This window comes from Diorhabda carinulata, chromosome 6 (assembly GCF_026250575.1).
Source record: "Diorhabda carinulata isolate Delta chromosome 6, icDioCari1.1, whole genome shotgun sequence".
Taxonomy (NCBI): Eukaryota; Metazoa; Arthropoda; class Insecta; order Coleoptera; family Chrysomelidae; genus Diorhabda; species Diorhabda carinulata.
Genome location: NC_079465.1, coordinates 7,434,591 through 7,455,396, shown reverse-complemented (window position 1 = coordinate 7,455,396; position 20,806 = coordinate 7,434,591). Strand labels below are relative to the sequence as shown.

Here is a 20,806-nt window from a genome sequence, read left to right as displayed (position 1 = left end):
ATTTTCCTAGTTTTCATGAGGGGCTACAACAAAATTAACTTTTAAAGAATAATGTAAAAAATGATGGTTGATGATATGTACACCAATCAGAAACACAAAAATAAGGTATACTGTTGTAATAGAAGACTTAAGGAAGAGAGAGAAGAGTTCAGGACTGGAAAATGAAGACAAAATATAAGGAACAGCGGAAACAAATATCTTACAATTTTTTTTCCAAATATTAATTATGTATACGCATTGGAATTGGAGAATATATCACCATCTATATTTTAGCCCCTATTAAAGAGTCAAAAATATGTAGACCAATATCAATCTTATTTTTACAATGGGTAGTTTTTGGACTAAATCACATCAACTCTCTATTTATGTATATGTGTGGATGTTGGGGTATCATATACACTGCAATCAAGGATCTATTCTGTCCTTCTTCCATGTTGCGATACTGGGGAACACAATTTTTACAGCTGATCTGTTAATCCCACTCCTTTCAAAAAGTTCAGAATGTGGGATGATTGTAGCTGCCAGAGATCTTCGTCTTCTATTTCATACTCTCTCAGATGTAGTGCTCTAGAGTTCGTTAGTGTTCCACACTTCGAGAGATTGTGGATAGAGCTTAGTCCTCAGTGCAACAAAATCTATTATATGCTAAGTCTAGCGTCTTCAGGTGTAAAGGCGGTAGTGCCTTTATGAGACTCCTGTTAGTATTCTTAGCTAGTTCTTAGTTAGATTGATACATTCACAAATCTTCTTTGGTTATAGTTTCTCAGGAGAGTCTTTGCCTGTCTCAGCATCTGTAGGTTGTCCCAATAATTGGTTTTGCTCTTATCTACCTTCTTCTCCATTGCTTTTTCCATTGCTATTTAGCTGATATCACACAAGAGCTCAGGCCCCATGAAGGGTTTGCCCGTCTTCGCTTAGGCTAGCTTACCTTCATTTCCTTTCATTCCGGTGTGCCCACCTCATTTAATTTTTCTAGGAAATTCCAAACGAGTTCCAATTTTATAATATTGGAGCTTAGAGCTCTAATGGCAGTTTGGATATGGGACAGGATGATGATCTTCTGTTTGCGATAGTCCCTCTCTAGATTGAACTAGACACATTTTTTAATTGCATAAATTTCTGCTTGAAAAATGCTTGGTGTGTATCCTAGGCTTTCAGAATGTTTGGTTCTGGGCCCGTACACTCCTATTCCAGTTCTGATTGCTGTTTTAGAACCTAACCTAACCAAATGATGGCATTTCTGTTCATTTCTTGTATGTTGTTTTTTGATTTCTTCTATGAACATTTTAGGTTATGTTTTTTTCTTCCGCACTTTCCAGTACTGTGTGGAGAGGTGGGAGATTTAGAATAAATTTTAGAGCAGCTGTTATGCATGATTTCATGGCCCCGGCTGCACATAAGCAAGCCAGTCTTTGTACCTTTGAAAGATTGTTTTACAACCTCAATTCCTACTGCGAAGTTTCTGCACACGATTCTCTAGCAGTTGTACTTGTCGCCAATGTAAGTCTATTGTAAAATCATCATAAAATCAATCGCTAAAACATGTGATTCCATCATTTTTTTTAAATGGTGTTCATATTCAAAATCTGAAATTGTTCGTACTAGAGGGAAATTTGGAGAATGCGCAGTATGATTTTCAACAATTTTTAATGAAACATGTCCAAATAGAAAAATTGAATCATAAATATTTCAGGAACTATTTTCTGGAATAAGTCCTTACAAAAGAAATGGTAGCCTCATTTTGGATAGAACAGCACAAATTATGTCACGTTTACTACACTACAAGTAGAAATATGTCCCAAATCAACAAGGAAAGTGTTACAGTTTTCGCCCTTATAGAATGCAGATTCCTCAGCGGCTTTCTTTGGACGATTTCATCAGTATAATGGAGTTTTGTGCAACAATACGCCTCTTATAATTGGAAACCAGAATATTTTATTTTACTTTCTTGCAAAATTGTAGCTAACTGATGTAAGTTCACAGTATGGTTCGGCTGCTATTTTTGGAAATAGATACATCAAATACTCAGTTATTGAGGAAAATCTAACTGGCGAAAGCTACCCATATTTGCTTGAACAAATAATAGACCCCTTAATAAAAACTAGGAAAATTAAATTGATGAGGCTGGCAACATGATTCTGCAAGATCTTATTTACTTCCAGTAAAATGCAGTTCTACTACTTTCTTCCAGTTAGACAGAGACACAATGATAAATTCCCTGACCAACGGATTGTCCGAAGACGTCTTAGCATCACTAAATTTTTCCCTGTGGAGTCATCTTGATTTAATTGTTAATAAAAACATAGTCGATGTTGGGAGGATTTAAAGAGAAGAATAACAGTTGAGTGTAGAGAAATCAAAGAAGTATTTTCGCCAAATTTTTGAAAAACATTTGTTACATGAGATATTTTCACGGTTTTAGTTGATTTTCAACTACTAAGTATACCATTTTTGATTGAGACAGAATAAGGTAATTATACACTTTCACGGTCACCTGGTTTTTTTGGGTCTAGAAAATCGAAAAATGGATGGATTTTAATGATCTTGGTCTCAAAATGTTCCATTTTACGGCGGATCTATAAAAAAAAATAAATATTTTTTACAGTTTCATGACTTTAAACGCAAAAAAATGACCTTCTACATATAATCCTTCGTAACTGTTTCTGACGTCGTGAAATCAAGTTCGTATATTTTTTTTCGCAATTTACATAAAAAAATGAATATTTTGAAAAAAAAAGTTTTTCTACTATTTAAGGTTTAAAACTATTAAAAACCGCAAATTCAGCCACTACCCAGTGTTTTTCATAAATTCGTCGTAAAATGGAACATTTTGAGACCAAAATTATAAAATTTATCTATTTTTCGATTTTTAATGGTCCAAAAACTATTAACATTGAAGAATATAGTACGAAACTATTCACGAAAATTGATTGTTTTTCATCGATTTCATTTTAAGCTATAAAAACTGAAAAAATCATTCTTTTTGGATTTTTTTCTTTTTAAATTGTTTATTAATTTATGTAGAATACAAAAAAAATATAAGAACTTTATCTGATAATGAGATAATTTTTTGTATAGGATTATTTTGCAAAACCGTTTTTTTTACGATTTAAAACAGTAAAACTATGAGAAATTTTCATTCCAGCTATTTCTACTAATTTTTTTTATAAATCCGTCGTAAAATGGAACATTTTGAGACCAAGATCATTAAAATTCATCCATTTTTCGATTTTCTAGAGCCAAAAAACCAGGTGACCGTGAAAGTGTATAATTACCCAGAATAAATCAATATATAAGTGCAGAATGTGATCGAAAGATCAACAAAGGAAGATTATTTTATCAAGATTTCATATCATCATACGTTCCACATATCTTATTGTAAATATTGTAAATAAAAATAAATACTTATTACAATTAATTACAATACATATTGATTTGATTATTTAGTTCGAATCGTTACAATTTCTGTTGCTAAGCCATAAAATAAATTCACAATCGTTCAGTTATTTTCAGAACTTTGTTTATTTTCTATCGACTTTTCTTATAATTTAATTTTTAGTCTGAAAAATTTTAGTTGATTTAAAACTTAATAAATTTAAATAATCAGTAAACACTGTTACAACAAATCGTTGCAAATTTCATTTAATTTTAAGTTTTATTTATCTGATGTGTAAATAGCACTCTAACTTATGTAAATGGTTTTGAGGAAACGTTTTTAAATAGAAAAGTACGGGATTTTCTAAATTTACAGCATACCACCAGTTTGGCGTCACTTGACTCCAACAAAATTATTGAAAAAAAAAACGTAATAGGGGATACGTGATATTTTATCAAAAATGCATTAGTTACTAATACTATCGATATAAGTATTTGTTCATAGAAATACATGTTGTTCTTAGCGCGTGTAGTATGAGATGAAATACACTCACATAGTTTTGACTTACACCGAAAATCATATATTGCTAAGAAAATACATATAAACTAACCGTAATTGAAGCAGAAAACCACTGAAAAGATAATGCCAAGCCACTTTGAATAGTTTGAGATTGAGCACGAAACAAAAGGAGTTAGAACTCCGATTCTAGTTGAATTGCTGCTATCACGGCACAGAAGCATGAATTTGTATAGCTGACAACATGTGCGTGTTATCACTCACTCTGATTTCAGGATTGGTTCAAGTGAAGAGCAAAATGATGAATGATCACGACACAAATTTGGTGATGTTGAAAATATTGATAGAGTGGGACATGGTCATTTTCATGTGAATTAAATTGTTATTTATTGGGTGTTACATACGTTTTACAATTTTTAGAAAACAAACCTTACCGTACGAAGAGCCGTGTGTGGATTCACTAATACCAACAATGGCGAAAAAGTTGAAGTAGTTGAATCAATTAAGTTCGGAGATCAATTTACAGTTAGAGAAAACTAGTGAACTACAAAATGTTTACTTCAAGTTTTTGAGTCACATTTATACAATTATATACAACAGGAGACAGAAACAAGTTTTCACATAACATTCGTCAACATATAACATCAATCTTTCCAAGAGTGCAGATGTTTTAACGCGTTATAGTGCTGATGACAGTCTGTTGAATAATTTTTGACAAGCTACCTTTTCAGATTACAATCCTATTTAATTATTAAACTCTTTAATACTTCCTGTCACCTGCGAATGTTTCCTTTTACTTAACCTCCCTTTTGCTGTTTAACTTCAAACACTTGTTGTAATGTTTGATAAGTTTCATATTTGCTTAAACTGAACAAATTCTTGTAAGTTCTCAATTTTAGTAGGATTTAGTAGTTTAGACAGTTTTGTAAGGTAATACAAGTGAATATCGGTTTTATTTTAACTTCACCTTTATGGGAAGGGAACAAAAAAAATAATCAAAGTTTGAGCTTAATTAGGACCAAGCCCGAATCTTCCACTACCTAACCTTAATTCTCATTATAGGCAGCATGACAACATTAAATTTTATCTCAATGACAAATTGGATGGGAACAATATTTAGGAGCCATTTTTAATCAAAAATTTTTGACCCCTTGTAACCCACAACCATAAATTTTAAAATGGACAACATTTTGTAACTTATTTTTAAATATTATGAAAATTTTTTTTGGAAAATCAATATATTAATTATATTTTCATTAAAAAAAATAGAAGTGTGACATTTCCATCGAGCTAATATTTCTTTTTTTTTCAATGTGGTGTGGAAATTCGTGAAGTAATTATTTTTTTTTCTTATAGAATAAAGCAAGGCCACATTTCTCAATTTTGGTTTAAGAGACTTCTGAACACTTAGGGGATTACCATCTAATCAATTTTTCTGGTCAAACTGGTCAGTGTCGTGATTTATCTTAACGTACTGCGAGAGACCTTTGTGCTTTTTAGCATTGCTTTTCTCTGTCCACGTTTACACTCTAGAGTCTGAAATTTGTCGAAGACATGTCCTTTTCATGGTTCCGTGATGCACTTTTTACTGGCCGGTATAAATGCCACGCTTTTGCCATTGTGTGATTTAATCATAGAATACACTACTTGCCACTAAGATTTTATAGTATCCCTTAATACTGTCAACTAATTCAACAAGACCCATGTCTTTATTATATTCACTATTTATTTTGGGCCATTATTGTTGAAGTATCTCTTATTTTTTTTTGTCAACTCGGAATCTGGTCCATGGGCATTTCACCTACGAATTTCAACACCACCGTAACAACTATTGTCTTTTCAAGCCAGCAACAATTGTTCATTCCATCTTCACTGACCTCGACAGTAAAAAGAAAGTCAAAATTTCATTCTCACGCCATGAAGATATCCTACAAAAAGTGATTTTGTGTAATGTATACTAAAAATACTTATTACTCTCAGTTCTCAATGTTACATAAATGGTACAAAAGAATGTCACAAATCTTTCTAGAATACAAATAAAAAAGTACAGAACATACTATTAAATATCTAATTTTAGGCACTTTCCTAATTATTTAACTGAAAACTACGTCAATCTAGTCGAACAAACTATTTTTTTATGAATTTCAAACTTTCTGCATATACCAACGTACAACAGAAAACAAACTATTGAAATTAACTTTCTAGAATATACTAATAACGCTATCTGTGAATAAAGTTGTTTATTAGGTATTTCGTTAATACGGTACTTATGTAACATATGTAACCGTAATGGTATAAAGTTGAAGTCCGCATGGATTCTGTACGATATTTGTTAGTGTGCTACAGAAATGTCACAAGGATATACAAGGGATTAGAGCATAAATATTTTCAATAGAATATTAAAAAATAGAAATCGATTCTATATTAGCAAAGAAAGAATCGAAAGAATACCTGTTTCTCGCTATAGTATGGAATTGTTTCGGAAGAGAAATTTGTTAAGAAAAAATATATACTTGAAAATAACAGGTTCGTTCCAACTCATCAAAAAACCGTTCTAGGTACGGTGACAATTCTGCGCAATAGGGATTACGTGTTCCAACCGGAGCTCCATCAAGCTAGCAGCCAAAGATACGGAAAAATTGAAAAAAATAAATATGAATCGAAAGGATTTTCAATGCTCGTTCTGAAAATCCAAACCCCGAATTTTCTCGTTGATTCGAAGAAAGATATTTATTAAAACCATGATTGCAACTTCAGATTAGAAAATATTTTTTATTTCCAGCCCAAAGTGTCCTCTGGAAAAACTAAAAATACCTATCAAATGTTCCTAATTCTTGTGACTTTTGAGAGATCCATTTATTACTGTAATTACATTACTTAATTAGTAAATAGAACGGTATCCTATCATCTACACAAAATATCATCAAATTCTGCACACGCGCAGAGCCAACTCATAGGCAGGCCTGTGCACAATGAATAATCCGGAATAATTAGTTAATTTTTTTTCAGGTTTCCCTAAGACAAAAGACAAAAAGGAAAATATTTTTGAAACGAGAGAATTAGGAGCATTTGATAGGTATTTTTAGTTTTTTCAGAGGACACTTTGGGCCGTAAATAAAAAATATTTTATAGTCTAAATTTGTAATCACGGTTTCAATTAATCTTTTTATCGAATTAATGAGAAAATTCGGGGTTTAGATTTTCAGAACGAGCATTGAAAGTCCTTTCGATTCATAGCTTGATGGAGCTTCCAACCGGGCGGTTACAGTTATACGAACGATTCTTATTTGTGTTCCAACCGACTAAGGTATCGTTAGTGAACCGTTTCGGAGTAGAAGTACTGTTACAAAAACCTGGAAATTGCACGGAAAATATAAACGCTTCCGATAACCGTTCCAAGTACGGTTCCGACTAGCAGGTTGGAACAAAGAACAAACCTAATGTAGCACGGTTGCATTATTTAGCAATATGCGATTTCTAGTTATTTATTAAGCTAAATAAATATGTATTTCATATTTCATAATCATTTTTCAAAAAAGACTTGTATCTCAAAATATATGGTAGCCAACCAAAATTGGTCTTAGAATTAACAATGCTATCTGAAACCTAATTCTAGTCACTTCTCTTTCTTTTCCTTCTTCTACTAGCCCTTATTTCTAGTTCACAAATTGTTATTTTCTTTGCCTCCAAATATTTTCAAACAGAAGAAGAGATATTACCAAATTAGCTTTTCAAAACTTCATGTTCTTATTCAAACATTTACTCAAACCCACATTCATTCACTCATATTACCGTGAATCACTTTAAAGAAAATATTGCAAATAAAATGAAATACTCAACTACAATGTCAATAAAACCATTAATAAGATGACATTGGAAAATTGTGTAATAGAACCCTTAGCAATAGGAATGTCATTTGGAATTCTCTGCTATTCTTTCTTTATTTACTTCTTTTAATAATCATAAATGCGCGACGTTCATTCAAGAATTATTCTTTTCAAACAGAAGAAGATAATTCCTTTTCAAACCTTCATATTTTCGAAAGTATATTTAGAATTTCGAATATCTAAAGTTTAAATGTCAGCTACTGTGTTATTAACAGCTTCAGCTGAATTATTACTCAACTTCCTTATAGCTATTAATTTTTTTTCTAGAACCAAGCACTTTTAAAAGTGTGACACTGAACTCCCAGTAATAATTAGTAGAGACGGACAATATTCAATCATTAAATCATCACGTCGAAACGTGGATCATTAGTCCTACATATTTTTAATGAGCACAAGGATTTTACTGGCCTACATTGCAACCGAAAATTGAGTTTTTGTAAATAAGTCGGACAATGGAAAAATCTTGAACATAATATTAAAGTGGTGATGAATTAATTTGAATTAATTGTTTTAATTAAGAAGAAGGGAACGGAAAACTATATACCAAAGGAAACTAGAATGCATTGGGGGACAATAAAAAAATTACAACCGTCTTCATGAACTATGAAAAATTTTCATCAAGTGGAAACTAACAAGATGATGATATGGTCAATGTTCAAGAACGAAAAATAAATTGAATATTTCATTTTGTGGTACTAGCAGAGGCAATAACTATGAGGAATACAATAAAAGTCAGTAGTCACAAAACTTTGAACAACTAGTTACCAGGAAAACTCAATTTGAATCTGAAATCAGGTAATTAAGTGAAATTAATAAGGATATTTTATCTTCAATTGAATCTTTTATTGTATGAAAAATATTCTGTTCCATTCCACTAGTAATATTTATTATTATCAGCTCTTATTGAATGCTTCACCTACAAATTAAAAGCAGAGCTGATATTTTAGACAAAAATTAAAAGAATAGAAGACTTATCCTCAATTTAAATGATCTCATATCCCATATATTTCTTATAAAATCTTGAAAGTAACAAGTTCAAGTTCAACAGCTGTTTATAAGTATCAACTATTAACATTAAAATTATTTAGTGCCAGGACTTCTAGAATGTTGTAAACCACTTCAAGTTTTCAATTGAATCAACCAACATCTAACAATTGCCAACAGCACTAAATAAATGATCGTTTAGGAAAAGAAACTATACTATGCACTCGAGCATTCTTTAGATTTGAATATTGAGAGAATTAAAAGTTTTGGCAGGTTTCCACAATACTATTTTGCCAATCATTCAAAGTTTATGTGCTATTATGTGGTAAATGTATGTCAACCGAATTTTTACTATTTTCACTATTAATTTACTAGTTGTGATAGCAGATCATCGATCGAATGGATTATTAGTAAACAGAATGAAAGAATTGATGTAAATATGAATGAGAAAAAGCAAGAAATAGCCAGGATCACAACATCGAATTATATGGTGTAAGAAATGTTTGAAATAGCTTTCTCCGTTATTTGTGGACAAGATCTCGCAATCAAGATGCTCCTGTTCATTAGGGACCATGTTAACAAAATTCAGTAATTGCTACACTTCAATTTGTAAGGGATAGCTAATTAATGATAATTCCGTTATAAAAGAAAAATATATAACTCTCAAAATTTGAGGTTTTGATAAAAAAGACGCCATATTCTCACCACGAAAATCCGTTGTCGTTGGTTTATGATACTAGGGTATAGTATGTAAATAGGGGAATATTGAGCTCTATTGTGGCTCCAAATCAACATCTAGAGCTGCAGATTTTTAATGAACTCTAGTATCTGTGCTGGATTCAATGAAGCTAGATCCTGAATCCTAAAGATTTATTGTTATTAGTTGCATCTCTTGAGTATGCTAACAATGACGAGAACTAGATGACCTCAAATTTTTCTGTCATATAGCTGAATCTATAGTTTCTTCTACATATGATCTCAATATCAGCTTCTAGGAATGATCAGAAAGGAAGCTAAGGAGAAATTGTAGCTTGTTTCTAAGGAAAATCAAATACCTTTTAAAGTTCTTTGGAATGATACGTTCCACGACGGCACCTTTAGAGTTCTCTTGTAGCGAATTCCTCTTCGTTATGAAATATTATTTCTTCAGCTTCCTCATACCATGGGTCGATGACATGGTAACTCAGTGCTTTTAAAGCTATAAATTGATCAGAATCAATCTTTATACAAGTATTTTGACCTGTCATTTGCTTGGATTGGAAACTACAACTGATGAGTATACTTCAACATAAGCAGCAAAAGTTTCTATGGGGATTTTGGAATCATCTTTATACTATTTAAAGGTATTTCTTTCAAAATTCAGGTACAATATTCTTATCCTAGTCTTCTTTCTTCCTAAGTATAATGATAGTACTTTTGATAAAATAAAATAAAACCTACTAACTAGAAATTTGAAATTGAAAAACTTCTGATAAATAAATGATTGTATATATGAATTAAGCATATTGTAGGATATTTAAAATTAAATATTCTTAATTCACCATAACTATAATATAAAAAAGGATTTTATTTTTATTGACAAAAACTACTTAGATTAAAATTTTTCAAAGACTTAACATGTCTAATAAATTTTCTTCTGGCAACTAACCGAATTTTGAAAATAAAATTTCCTTGATCGCAGAATTTTATTTTATTTCGCATAATAATTTTGACTTCCTACATAAAACAGTGAAATCTACTCATAAAAAATCTGCACGACCACATTGAACACACAAACCTAACCTAGTTTTTTTATAGTGTTTATGAACCTAAAAGTTTTAAACTACTCAACATACAAATTTCATTATGGAAAACGTCTATCGTTGGTAGTAAAATATTTTGGTATAAATACAATACTTGAAGATAATAATAAAACTTCCTTATAATTATCTAGGTAAAAAAAGAGATAGTTATGTTTTTTAGTGGAATGTTTCACTTGAACCGTATTTTTTGACCTACAACCTCTGTTTTATAAACTCTTTTCCATACAAAAAAACTATAAACATCTTTTCATAATTAGAAGGAATGGAGGTATACGCTAAATCATAAAATTTTCTTCATATAATAACATATATAATTGTTTTAAACAATGATAAAATAGCAATTTTTGTTTTATGGTATTTTGTTTTATGGAACAATGAATTAAGTAAACGAGCTGCAAACAAAATTATTTCTACAAACGTCAACTGGTCATAGTTTATGCAAAATCTCAGCTACACTTCTTGTTAATGCGGTGGGCAATAAATACGTTTCAAAGCAGCTTGGAGTAATCAATAACAAAATTTAAATATGAAAAGAAATTTCATCATCAACTGCTATCAATTCTACAGCAGTAAACAAAAATGGATAGTCTGACGCCTAGCCTCAAAACTACAATTTGAGGAACTGAATTTGTATGAGCTAATTTAGGAGTAGATATTGTTTTGTCATTAATGTTAATATTGTACGTGTTACTTTCTTTAATATTTTTTTATCAAGGTGCAGTCAAAATAGTTGATATCAACCAAGTATTCCGCGCAAGAGTTGCAAACAAAATTAGTAGTAGTATGAAATTTTACCTCAAATTTAATCTTTTGAGCTTCAATTATTGTTGAAAGTCAAACGCCACTTAAAACATATTTAAATTATGACTATAAATAAAAATAAAAACTATAAATATTAGGATCAATACTGAAACAATTCAATTTCTAATTATTATTATTGTGAGATCACTTAGGTCATCATTGTATTAAATATTTGGGACCTTTTATGTGGGTGTTGTTGTAACAATATTTATTACAATATTTGAATTTATGTTCACTTCCATTTGATGACTTCATTTGATATCATTTATTTTGTCAATTTGGTAATATAACATCTGTGTTGCTAGAACTCGAAAACGAACCCAAAAAATTTCTTATATTATATTTTTCTAACCTATTTATTCACAATTATTATTTTATTAATCACAAAATGAGATAATGAGCCATGAGCAGAGCAGACACAAAACTGGAAGGATCAAAAATAAAACTGGTGAAAATATCTTGGCATGACATTAACACAAGATGGGAGACTAGGAGAACGGATAGAGGACTAGAGCAACTGGAAGATTAATAACCAGATTGCCATTTGAATCAGAAGCGTACTCCCACAAAAGCAAAATATATAGTGGAGAAATAAAATTCCTTGGGAGAACAGAGGACGAAATAAGATACGATAAAATAAGAAATACCTGGCGTTATGAAATAAAGTTTCATCTTAAAGCCAATTCGAAACAAAATAGAAGAAGGACGACTAAGATGGTTTGATCATGTCATGAGAGGTGGAGAAGCACGAAATTACAAACACTACAAAGAAAGACCGAGGAGGAGTTGGACAAAATAAGTGAAATTGGAGTTGAAAAACAAATGATAGAGTGCCAGGACATATAATAAAAATATACTTATGGGCAAAGGAGCCCACCCAATGACTCAACTCCAACAAGCCTTAGAACTGAAATGGTGAAAAGGCATGAAAATAGGCAAGTAAGTGAATGAGATTGTATCCCAAATTTATCACTCTCGTTTAGTAGTGTTTGATGAATAAAAATGTTAGTTTTGTCTCTAAATTCAACTTTGTTATTTACTAACAACATTTTACCAGATAAAGCACATCGTTTATTCAACAGTAAACCTTATAGATAGCCAAATAAAAGTGCTCAACGTTGAAAGTCTAGTGATGAATTACTTTTCAATTTGCTAAATTGAGGACCATAAAAGTTATAATAAAAAAATATTGTTTATATGTTATTTGATAAATATATAAATTATTTCTCATGTTATCAGAACCGAAAAATTATACTATAGTCATGGGAAAAGATCATATAGCCATTCCTTACAAAGTTAGAAAACAATAATGATATCTCGAGTTAAATAAATCAAGTCATAACTTTCTAAAAACTATTTATTACGCAAAAAATGATTAATTAAACTTGGTTTCAATAATCCGACAAGCGTACTCGAAGAATGTCAAACTATTAAGAACCCAGTATTCGTGTACAAACTGTCTTGAATACTAAATCTTATCGTATACTAAAGCTGGTTCCAAATAGAGGCTGGTTCCAAATAGGTCAGTGTACATCCTGGCATAAGTACTGAACAAAGTATACAAAAAAATTATAAATTCTTCTAGACAAGGGATATTTATTATCCTTCACGATCACATTAATATAAGACAAAAATGTCGATAATCCGAGATGATACGTTAATTGAGGGTAACATAAGGGACACTTTGTATCACTTAACTATATGATTAACAGTATCCTAATGATTCCCATCAGAAGTGGAGAGATTATTCTCATGTGAACAATATAGTTACCAAACGAAAAGCTAGTGCTGCTATGGTGAATTCAACTACTGATTAAAAGATTCGATATTAACAATGAGGATGTGCGGAGGTCTATGCAATTATTGACTACTACGTGACAAGCTGCTATTTCACTTAAAAACATTATGCGAATTAGCGTTAATAAGCAAAAGCTTGGTTATCAATCATTGGTTAATCCTGAAATAGTATTTAAAAAGGAATTCGATATGTCATAATTATTCAACGTTTTGCTTATATTTAAACATTGTTTATTTACTATACTCCTATTTCAGGTAGTAAATATGTGAGTGCCGAGTTTTGAGAAATATTTATTATTTTTTCCATTCAATACACCAAAAAATTTTTTATTCGAAACAAAATTAGACGTAAAAAATTCGACATGTTGTTACCTACAGTGGAACGAAAATAGAAACCATACCTCGAATTTTTTCATCACTAAAATTTGTTGTTTGTCAGGTTATATATACTTTATACTGGGAACAATTCAGTGAAAGTGAATAGGAACTAATTGATTTCAATTCTAAAAAACAAAAAAAGAAACTATTAAGATAAATTTTCAGTACAAACATTATAATATAACCGCCAAAGGAGGATGTATTTTCAATCAAGTGGTTTTCTTATTATGATATTTATATTAAAACTAATCAGTAAAATTTACAGTAGAACACTAGAAACCACCGCCGACGACAGAGAGCGCATTGAGCGACCGCCTCTCATCCATAATAATCTTGTTAAGTTTTTGCGGCAGCTCATGATAGAGATCCTTCACACCACGATTATAGAGTTGGGAAACCATTTTTCGCAAATATCGCAATTTTTTTTTCTATGAGATTGTCACTAAACACAGGTTGTTCAGAAAATTTTTTTGCCGAAAAATTCGATTTCAAAATTTAACGCTTAGGAGGATCACTTACATTTCACCTACGGAATCAGGATGAGGGTTACGAGTTTCTCGACGGGATTGTAGTGGACGATTAGACACTTCGGAAATTTAGCAGCAGTCAAGGCCTTGGTGGTATAGTATAGATTGTTCAGGTATTTTCAACAATTTTCTAACTCTTGACGAAGAATCAAGAGTTGATGTGCACTAGGTTCTAGAGCTTGCATAAAATCTGTGTAGTGTCGAATAGGTGGTACAGATTTTAAAATTTTGAGTAATGTTCTTGGAAAGTTGAGGAAATTTACTAAGATGAGGTGTAATTTTAAGATCTTTGAGTATAAATGTTAGTTGAATAGTAATTATACGGAACTGTTGATTATTTTTAAACAACAATTCTAAATATTTTGATTTACTCTGTTTTATTGTAAAACAAAATTTTTTGTGACTAAGTGTTTTATTTTTAATTAAATTTAATGAGTTTTTTAATGTGATGTAAATCACAACAATATCATTTTACCTAATATATAGATTATATCTTGTGCGAGAAAGGTAGTTTGTTTATTGCACTCTAAATTAACAAGAATATTTTATTCTTTCAAACTGAGTGGTATAGTTACAAAACTGCATAATAAATATATTAAATACTTAGTATAAAATTACAAAATGATATCATAAAATAACTAATCCAATTTTCTATTACCGATTAGGAAATTTTACAAAATGTTTCGTGATTTTCTCTAAGATGTGTTGCATTAAAACTTCATACACATTTTTTGTAAATTACCAAAGATATTTTTAACGGTGTAAGATTGAAATGTCGGTATTGAAAGTGTTGCGAACGGTGTTCTGGGACAGGAAGTCTTTTGCTTATTGTATTCCTTCCATGTGGTGGAACAGTAAACGCTGTCGGTCACTTCGAAAGACTGCGGAAGTTGCAATTAATTACACGAAGAGTATGGATGGATCTCTGTGATCATCCCTGAACGAATCAGCGATTTTCTTGTGTTTCTATCCTTCAGAAACGACGAGAAACTGACGGCATGAATCACACGATGTTACAATTAACAGGCGAAAAAGAGATACAAAAGTTGATCTTAACAGTGTGATGCTTATGTTGAAAAATATCTAAAACTTCGCTGTACTTGTTACCAATAAATAGGCCCCTGAAAGTGTGGGTGGTCTTTTTTGTTAAAAAAGGTAATTCACTTTTTGGATAGGGTTCCAATTTACGGACATTCTTTATAGAACTAGATAGTTTATTATATCAAAAAATGAATGGAATAGCACAAAAATATGTGGAAAATAATAGCATATATAGTATTATATAATTTGAACTGAAATATTTATGAATCCACCACAAAGCGTAAATATTATACTCGTATTTATCGAAACTAAAAGAAAAAAATAAAATACTTCGATTTATATTATGTCTTCAATTATGTTCACTCAATAATTTTATAAATATTTACCTCAATGGAAATAGTTACTGTTAATGAGAAAAATTCGAAAACATTTATTTTTGGTAAGATATTAGCTCCAAAATATTTACGACGTATATTGTACGCACAATCATCTTGCTATCTTTCCAAATGTTAATCTAAAAATTGGTTTGGCTAGACTTTGTTTTGTTTAAAAAAAATTAATACCATGAATCACTGTAAAAGTATTTCAAAAATATACCTCGTTGATAATTGGAAACAAACAATAAAAATACCATTTACGTCAGTACAAGAAGGAGGATATACATTTTAATTGGTAATGGAACTTATTTAAATTTTCTTTCCGTTTCAGTTATTACTACTAAGTAATCGTTTAATTTAACTCGTAATGAGAATCCCTGAAATATGATTTTAGCAGTTTTTTGCAAATTTCTTCGTCATACTTTGTAATTGATGTTCATACTACAAAAATTACAATAATTTGTTGACTCTATCAATTGCAGTACAAGGAATTCTGTTTATTGGTATAATCAATTTTTAATTATTTAGAAAACTATAAATTTTGTAAATGTACGTACATACTCATTGAAATGTTTAACACACGTCAATAGAAAAATTTACCAAAGCGTAATGGAAATACCAATACGATTATTGTAATAATAATTTGATTGATTTGACTTACCCCTTTTTAACTTTTTGTTTCACCTGACTTTTCAACGGGTACTAATGGGTTTCTTGCATTAGCTGTTTCTTTAACAAAGATACCATCACCTAGCTCTAGTCAAAGGTTTGTTAACTTCGATATAGTTCTACGGTCATTGCATACTAGAGGAAAGCCATACAACTATGGGATGTCTGCAACGTATTTGTTGTTACGCACTCCATAGATGAACGCTAAACCCAACTTTAGTCTATCGTTTGATGTGTTATTGATGCATATACACTCAGTAGGTTCTTAATGGTTTTAGCAGTCAAAGGGATATAAAGTAGTTTATAGGTATAAATGAGTTTGATGATGCCGTATCAAGAGAACACAGTCTAAAAACATTGAAAAATGCGTTTTTAGAGCTAGTTATCTTAAAAAGTGAAAAATTTAGTTTGAAAAAATGATCAAACATGTTTTTAGCTATAGTCAAAGTAAAAAGTGAAAAATAATTCTTTGCATAAAGATGAAATTATTCATAAGAAAGTTAATGTCACTAAATGAAAAACTAATAGTAGGATGAAAGGCATTGAAAAAGGAGAAGAATATGATAAAAATGAAAGGAAAATAATTTACGGTGATATGAGGTTGGGGAGGGAAAGGCGGTCAGTTCTGAGTGGTAAAAATCGGTTGATCTCGATTTGTAGTGAAACTATGTCCTATGGAAACAAGTCAGACAGCAAAATTGTGGATGATGGAAAAATCTAAAACACTTTTTTCACATAACCTCAAAATTTATGTGAAAAATTCGAAAAAACCAGTATTTGATTTTTTATGTCTCCACGAAATTTGGTGGAAACTTTGTCGTGGTGGAGAACGATTCGTCTTCTGCGATTGGTTTCCCTGATTTATTCAAACACTTCTGGCAAACAAATGCTGGTGTATCATTCCGAATTGACCGTTATTAGTTTCTCTAATGGAACGGTGGGGATAATTATTCCTAAAAAACAGGCGACCATTTTTCTTCGAAGTGCTTCGTGCGCAAACAGCTTTTGTTGGATTTCACTCGTATTGAAAGACCCATACAATCGATTGTTGTTTAGTTTCAGGTTCGTATGACTAGAATCATAATTCGTGTGTGTTGCCCTGTATCACAACTTAAGTAGTAACCCTCGTACATTCTATTACGAGGAGCCGCTTATTTATAGAAGCTGTTATTAGCTTTGCTTTAACGAAAATAGTTTATATCTATCTATGTAACAGAATTTAAACTCGATTTTCCCCATGTCGAATGAATTTGGAACTTCAAACACTTAATAAAGACCACAATATAGACAAACATTACTTTTTCATTAATAACTATAATATGAAATTGGTTTGAATTACAAGTAGATTAAACATGAATATTTCTTCCACATTGAATCGAAATCTACTCAAAATGTACAAATATACTTATAATTGTTTCAGGGAAGCTGCATATGGGGCAACACGTCAGGCAGACAAGTTATTTTGGGTGATACTTCTTTACTAAATTTGACTGACATAGAGAGGAAAGTATTGCAGAAAGTAGCCATTGCGAAGCTGCAGGCATTAAATTTGGGGGTCAACATCAAAGTGCCAACTGGTTAGTTTTAAGATTTCTCTATACATATTTCAAACGTATATTTCATAATATTCAGCAGTATATTGAGAAAGGATATTTTTATATTATGGTGCAAGTATGAGGAGTTTTTAAAGGATAAGGCAACCACACCTCTGGTTAGTTTCACGTTTTCTGTCCCACACCTTCTTACTCTCTGTTCTGCTCCCGTTAACTAAAAGGTTCAATTTCTTGATAACTTTCATATTATGAGTGAATTCATAGAAATCATCAAACAAGACAAAATTTTCACTTTGAACTGGAGTTGAAGTACTGCGATGCGTTCTCAGTTGAAATGTTTCCATGCAAGTAACCTCTATTTAGCCTCATTTGCCTTAATATTATCAAAAGGGAAGTTTTTATGACATATTCCATTTCTGTTTCTGCTTTGCTCAGAGGCCTACAAGTAAAAACAATTAACGTAGCTATTCAATTTTCATCCAACGCTTTCACGAAGCCTCTTTATCGACATTGCCTTCTTCTTACTTTTCTTTTTCACTTTTTTGGTACCGGATGAGGTGACCTGTCCCTCTGTTATCCATTTCTTCCAATGCAATTTTTTCTAATTCTTCTTTTTGCCTTTAGTTTCGTCATTCGGTCTATCCATTTTTACTAACATTGTTACTTTTCTAAAATCTTATTTCTTCATCCTATGTCACTTAATTTTTTCTGCTATTTTCCTCAGGTTTTTAGTTGATATGAAATAAAGGAAAATTAACATATTGATTGGAAATAAGCTTTCCTGTTTGATCCCTTCCGATATGTTATCGAAATGCCTTGGAAGATGTACATTTAAATGAAGTGGTAGTAAAATATAACTTTCAACCACAGTTATTGTTTATAAAATTAAAAATATTCCATGAATGATTGTAAAATCATAATCTTCTCAGACAATCTGTATATTCCATTTATACCTTATCTAACTTCAAGTGAAGGTTAAGCTAAGTATTTTTTTATGGATCGTCTATATGATTAATTGATACATTTGTTTATCGATTTCTAGCGCCGCAGAGCTCCGATCAGAAAAATAACCATTCACGCTTAAAATAACAATTGAAATGAAAATAGTAGAAAGTCAAATAAACAGTTTTATTTTTGCTCTGTTGTAAATTGTTACTTGTTAAAATAGTTTGGTTCAGTTTATTAAAATTAAAAACTTTGTAAGTGTAATTGGGATGTAAATGAGTTGAATTTTCCTATGAGCTAGTTGTTGGAATATTTACTCTTTCCCAAAATTGAAGTGAGAAGTATTGAACAAAACTTAGCAATCAGGTATTTACAACAAAATTTACATACTTTTGTCACTTATCCTACATATTTTATGTGACTTCCTAGAGATAAATTACGTAGTTTTAATGTTAGTGGTTAGAATATTAGAATTACAATTTTGATGTCTAGATATTAAGTTTTTACGAAAACGGTCTCGGTGGATACATGATAAGATATATAGAAATCCTGAGCCAAAATTTTGTAGAATCAAACCAAAACATTTAGATAAAATCCCGATCCAGTCACCGTGTGAAAAAATTTTAAATAGTTTTGCTTCTTCAAGACTTTTTAGATATTCTTCTGTCCCTACGAAATCATTTTAGTTTGCTGTTAATGCTAAAGTTAAATTGCATTTAATTTGAATAATTCTTGACTAATTTAGGACTACTTAAAATGAAATTTCCGATAGTGGTGTAGAGTTTAGGAAAAAAAATCCCTTTAGCTTTTTTGTAGTTGTTTGGATACTATATAAAAGATAATACAAGATGTAAGATCATAAAGAGAAACAGGTATTGAGACTGATCATCATTTAGTAATAATCATAATGAAATTAAGAATGGTAGATATAGTGAACAAGACGATGTAAAGCAGAAAATGGAATGTGCAGAAATTGAAAACGAGTGAGGAATAAAACAGAATTATGCGAAAAGTGTTATAAATGCAGCACTGGAAGTCATTAGTATAGAAAATATAAGAAAAAATAACGGTCTGTTAACTGAAAATTAGTTTCTATATAATAATCAATTAAAACACTGAAACCTGGACAACTGTTACTGGAAATTTTCATTGTGAACAATTGGATCGATGAATGAATCTTGGTGGGAGGTACTACACCATCGCACCATCGGATTGCCATTTATTGATATTGCTACATTTTCTTAGTGGCAAAATTGTAAGATATCTAAATTGTCATTTGGAGAAATTTTACTCAAAATTATGTACTTATTTATTTTCTTATAAGTAGTTCAACATTGTAACTGATTTATTCATTTCATTGATGTGGGTTCCTGGATAAGCATTTTCCCAAGATACAAACTCCTTTTGATTCGACGTAGGAATGCCTGTTAATATCCAAAAATATATTTTTCTTTGAAAACTATTTGACGAACTGAAAAGAAAGTTTTTCAACTAATATTATGCTTCAATAAAAATCGACATAGATATGACAGAGAGAAGCAAGTGTTAGTAATTTGTTTATACATAAGCTACATATTTCCTCGGTATATTAATACCTCAACAATTCCATTACAATAATTTTAGATCATAGTACATATTTCCTTTCAACTCCCTATATATTTTGTAGATATTGGCGGAGTTTCTGCGAAACCTAAGAGGAGACCTTATTTGCTCAAAAGGAAAGCTTTAACTACTGGAATATTTGATGCCAGCAGGAAAGAAGCAGAAAAAGATAAAGGTGAGTTTCAATATCTGTCCTTCAGTCCTCTGAAGTTTGTTCTGAATTTTGATATACAATCATTCTTAAAGATTCCACTCTTCAATGTATTGGAGAAAAGTTAATTTTCTAATTTCCTTCGAATTATAATTGTTATAAGAAGGAAACTCAATCAATGGTTCATTTATTTAAGAAAATGGAATAAAAATCGAGGATAAGAGGCAATGTCAATAATAATGATATCATTAACTCGGGTCTATTATTCATCTATATTGATATAGTTGACCAAATCTAAAAATTCATGATGTTTCTCTGTTTTTCACAGTGGCACATTTTCTTTGCAACTTTACTTATCATTTCTTTTATCAAATAATTAAAACAATATAATTCTTTGCAT

At 30.8% G+C, this 20,806-nt stretch overlaps 1 protein-coding gene across 1 annotated transcript in view; it reads left to right on the top strand.

Annotated features, from left to right (window-relative positions):
- Positions 1 to 20,806, top strand: part of LOC130895610 (uncharacterized) — a 72,694-nt gene that overhangs the window by 9,808 nt on the left and 42,080 nt on the right. The window contains exons 2-3 of the mRNA XM_057803014.1: positions 17,576 to 17,732; positions 20,320 to 20,430. Coding sequence (XP_057658997.1) covers positions 17,576 to 17,732; positions 20,320 to 20,430 — 268 coding nt within the window. The remainder of the gene's footprint in view (positions 1 to 17,575; positions 17,733 to 20,319; positions 20,431 to 20,806) is intronic.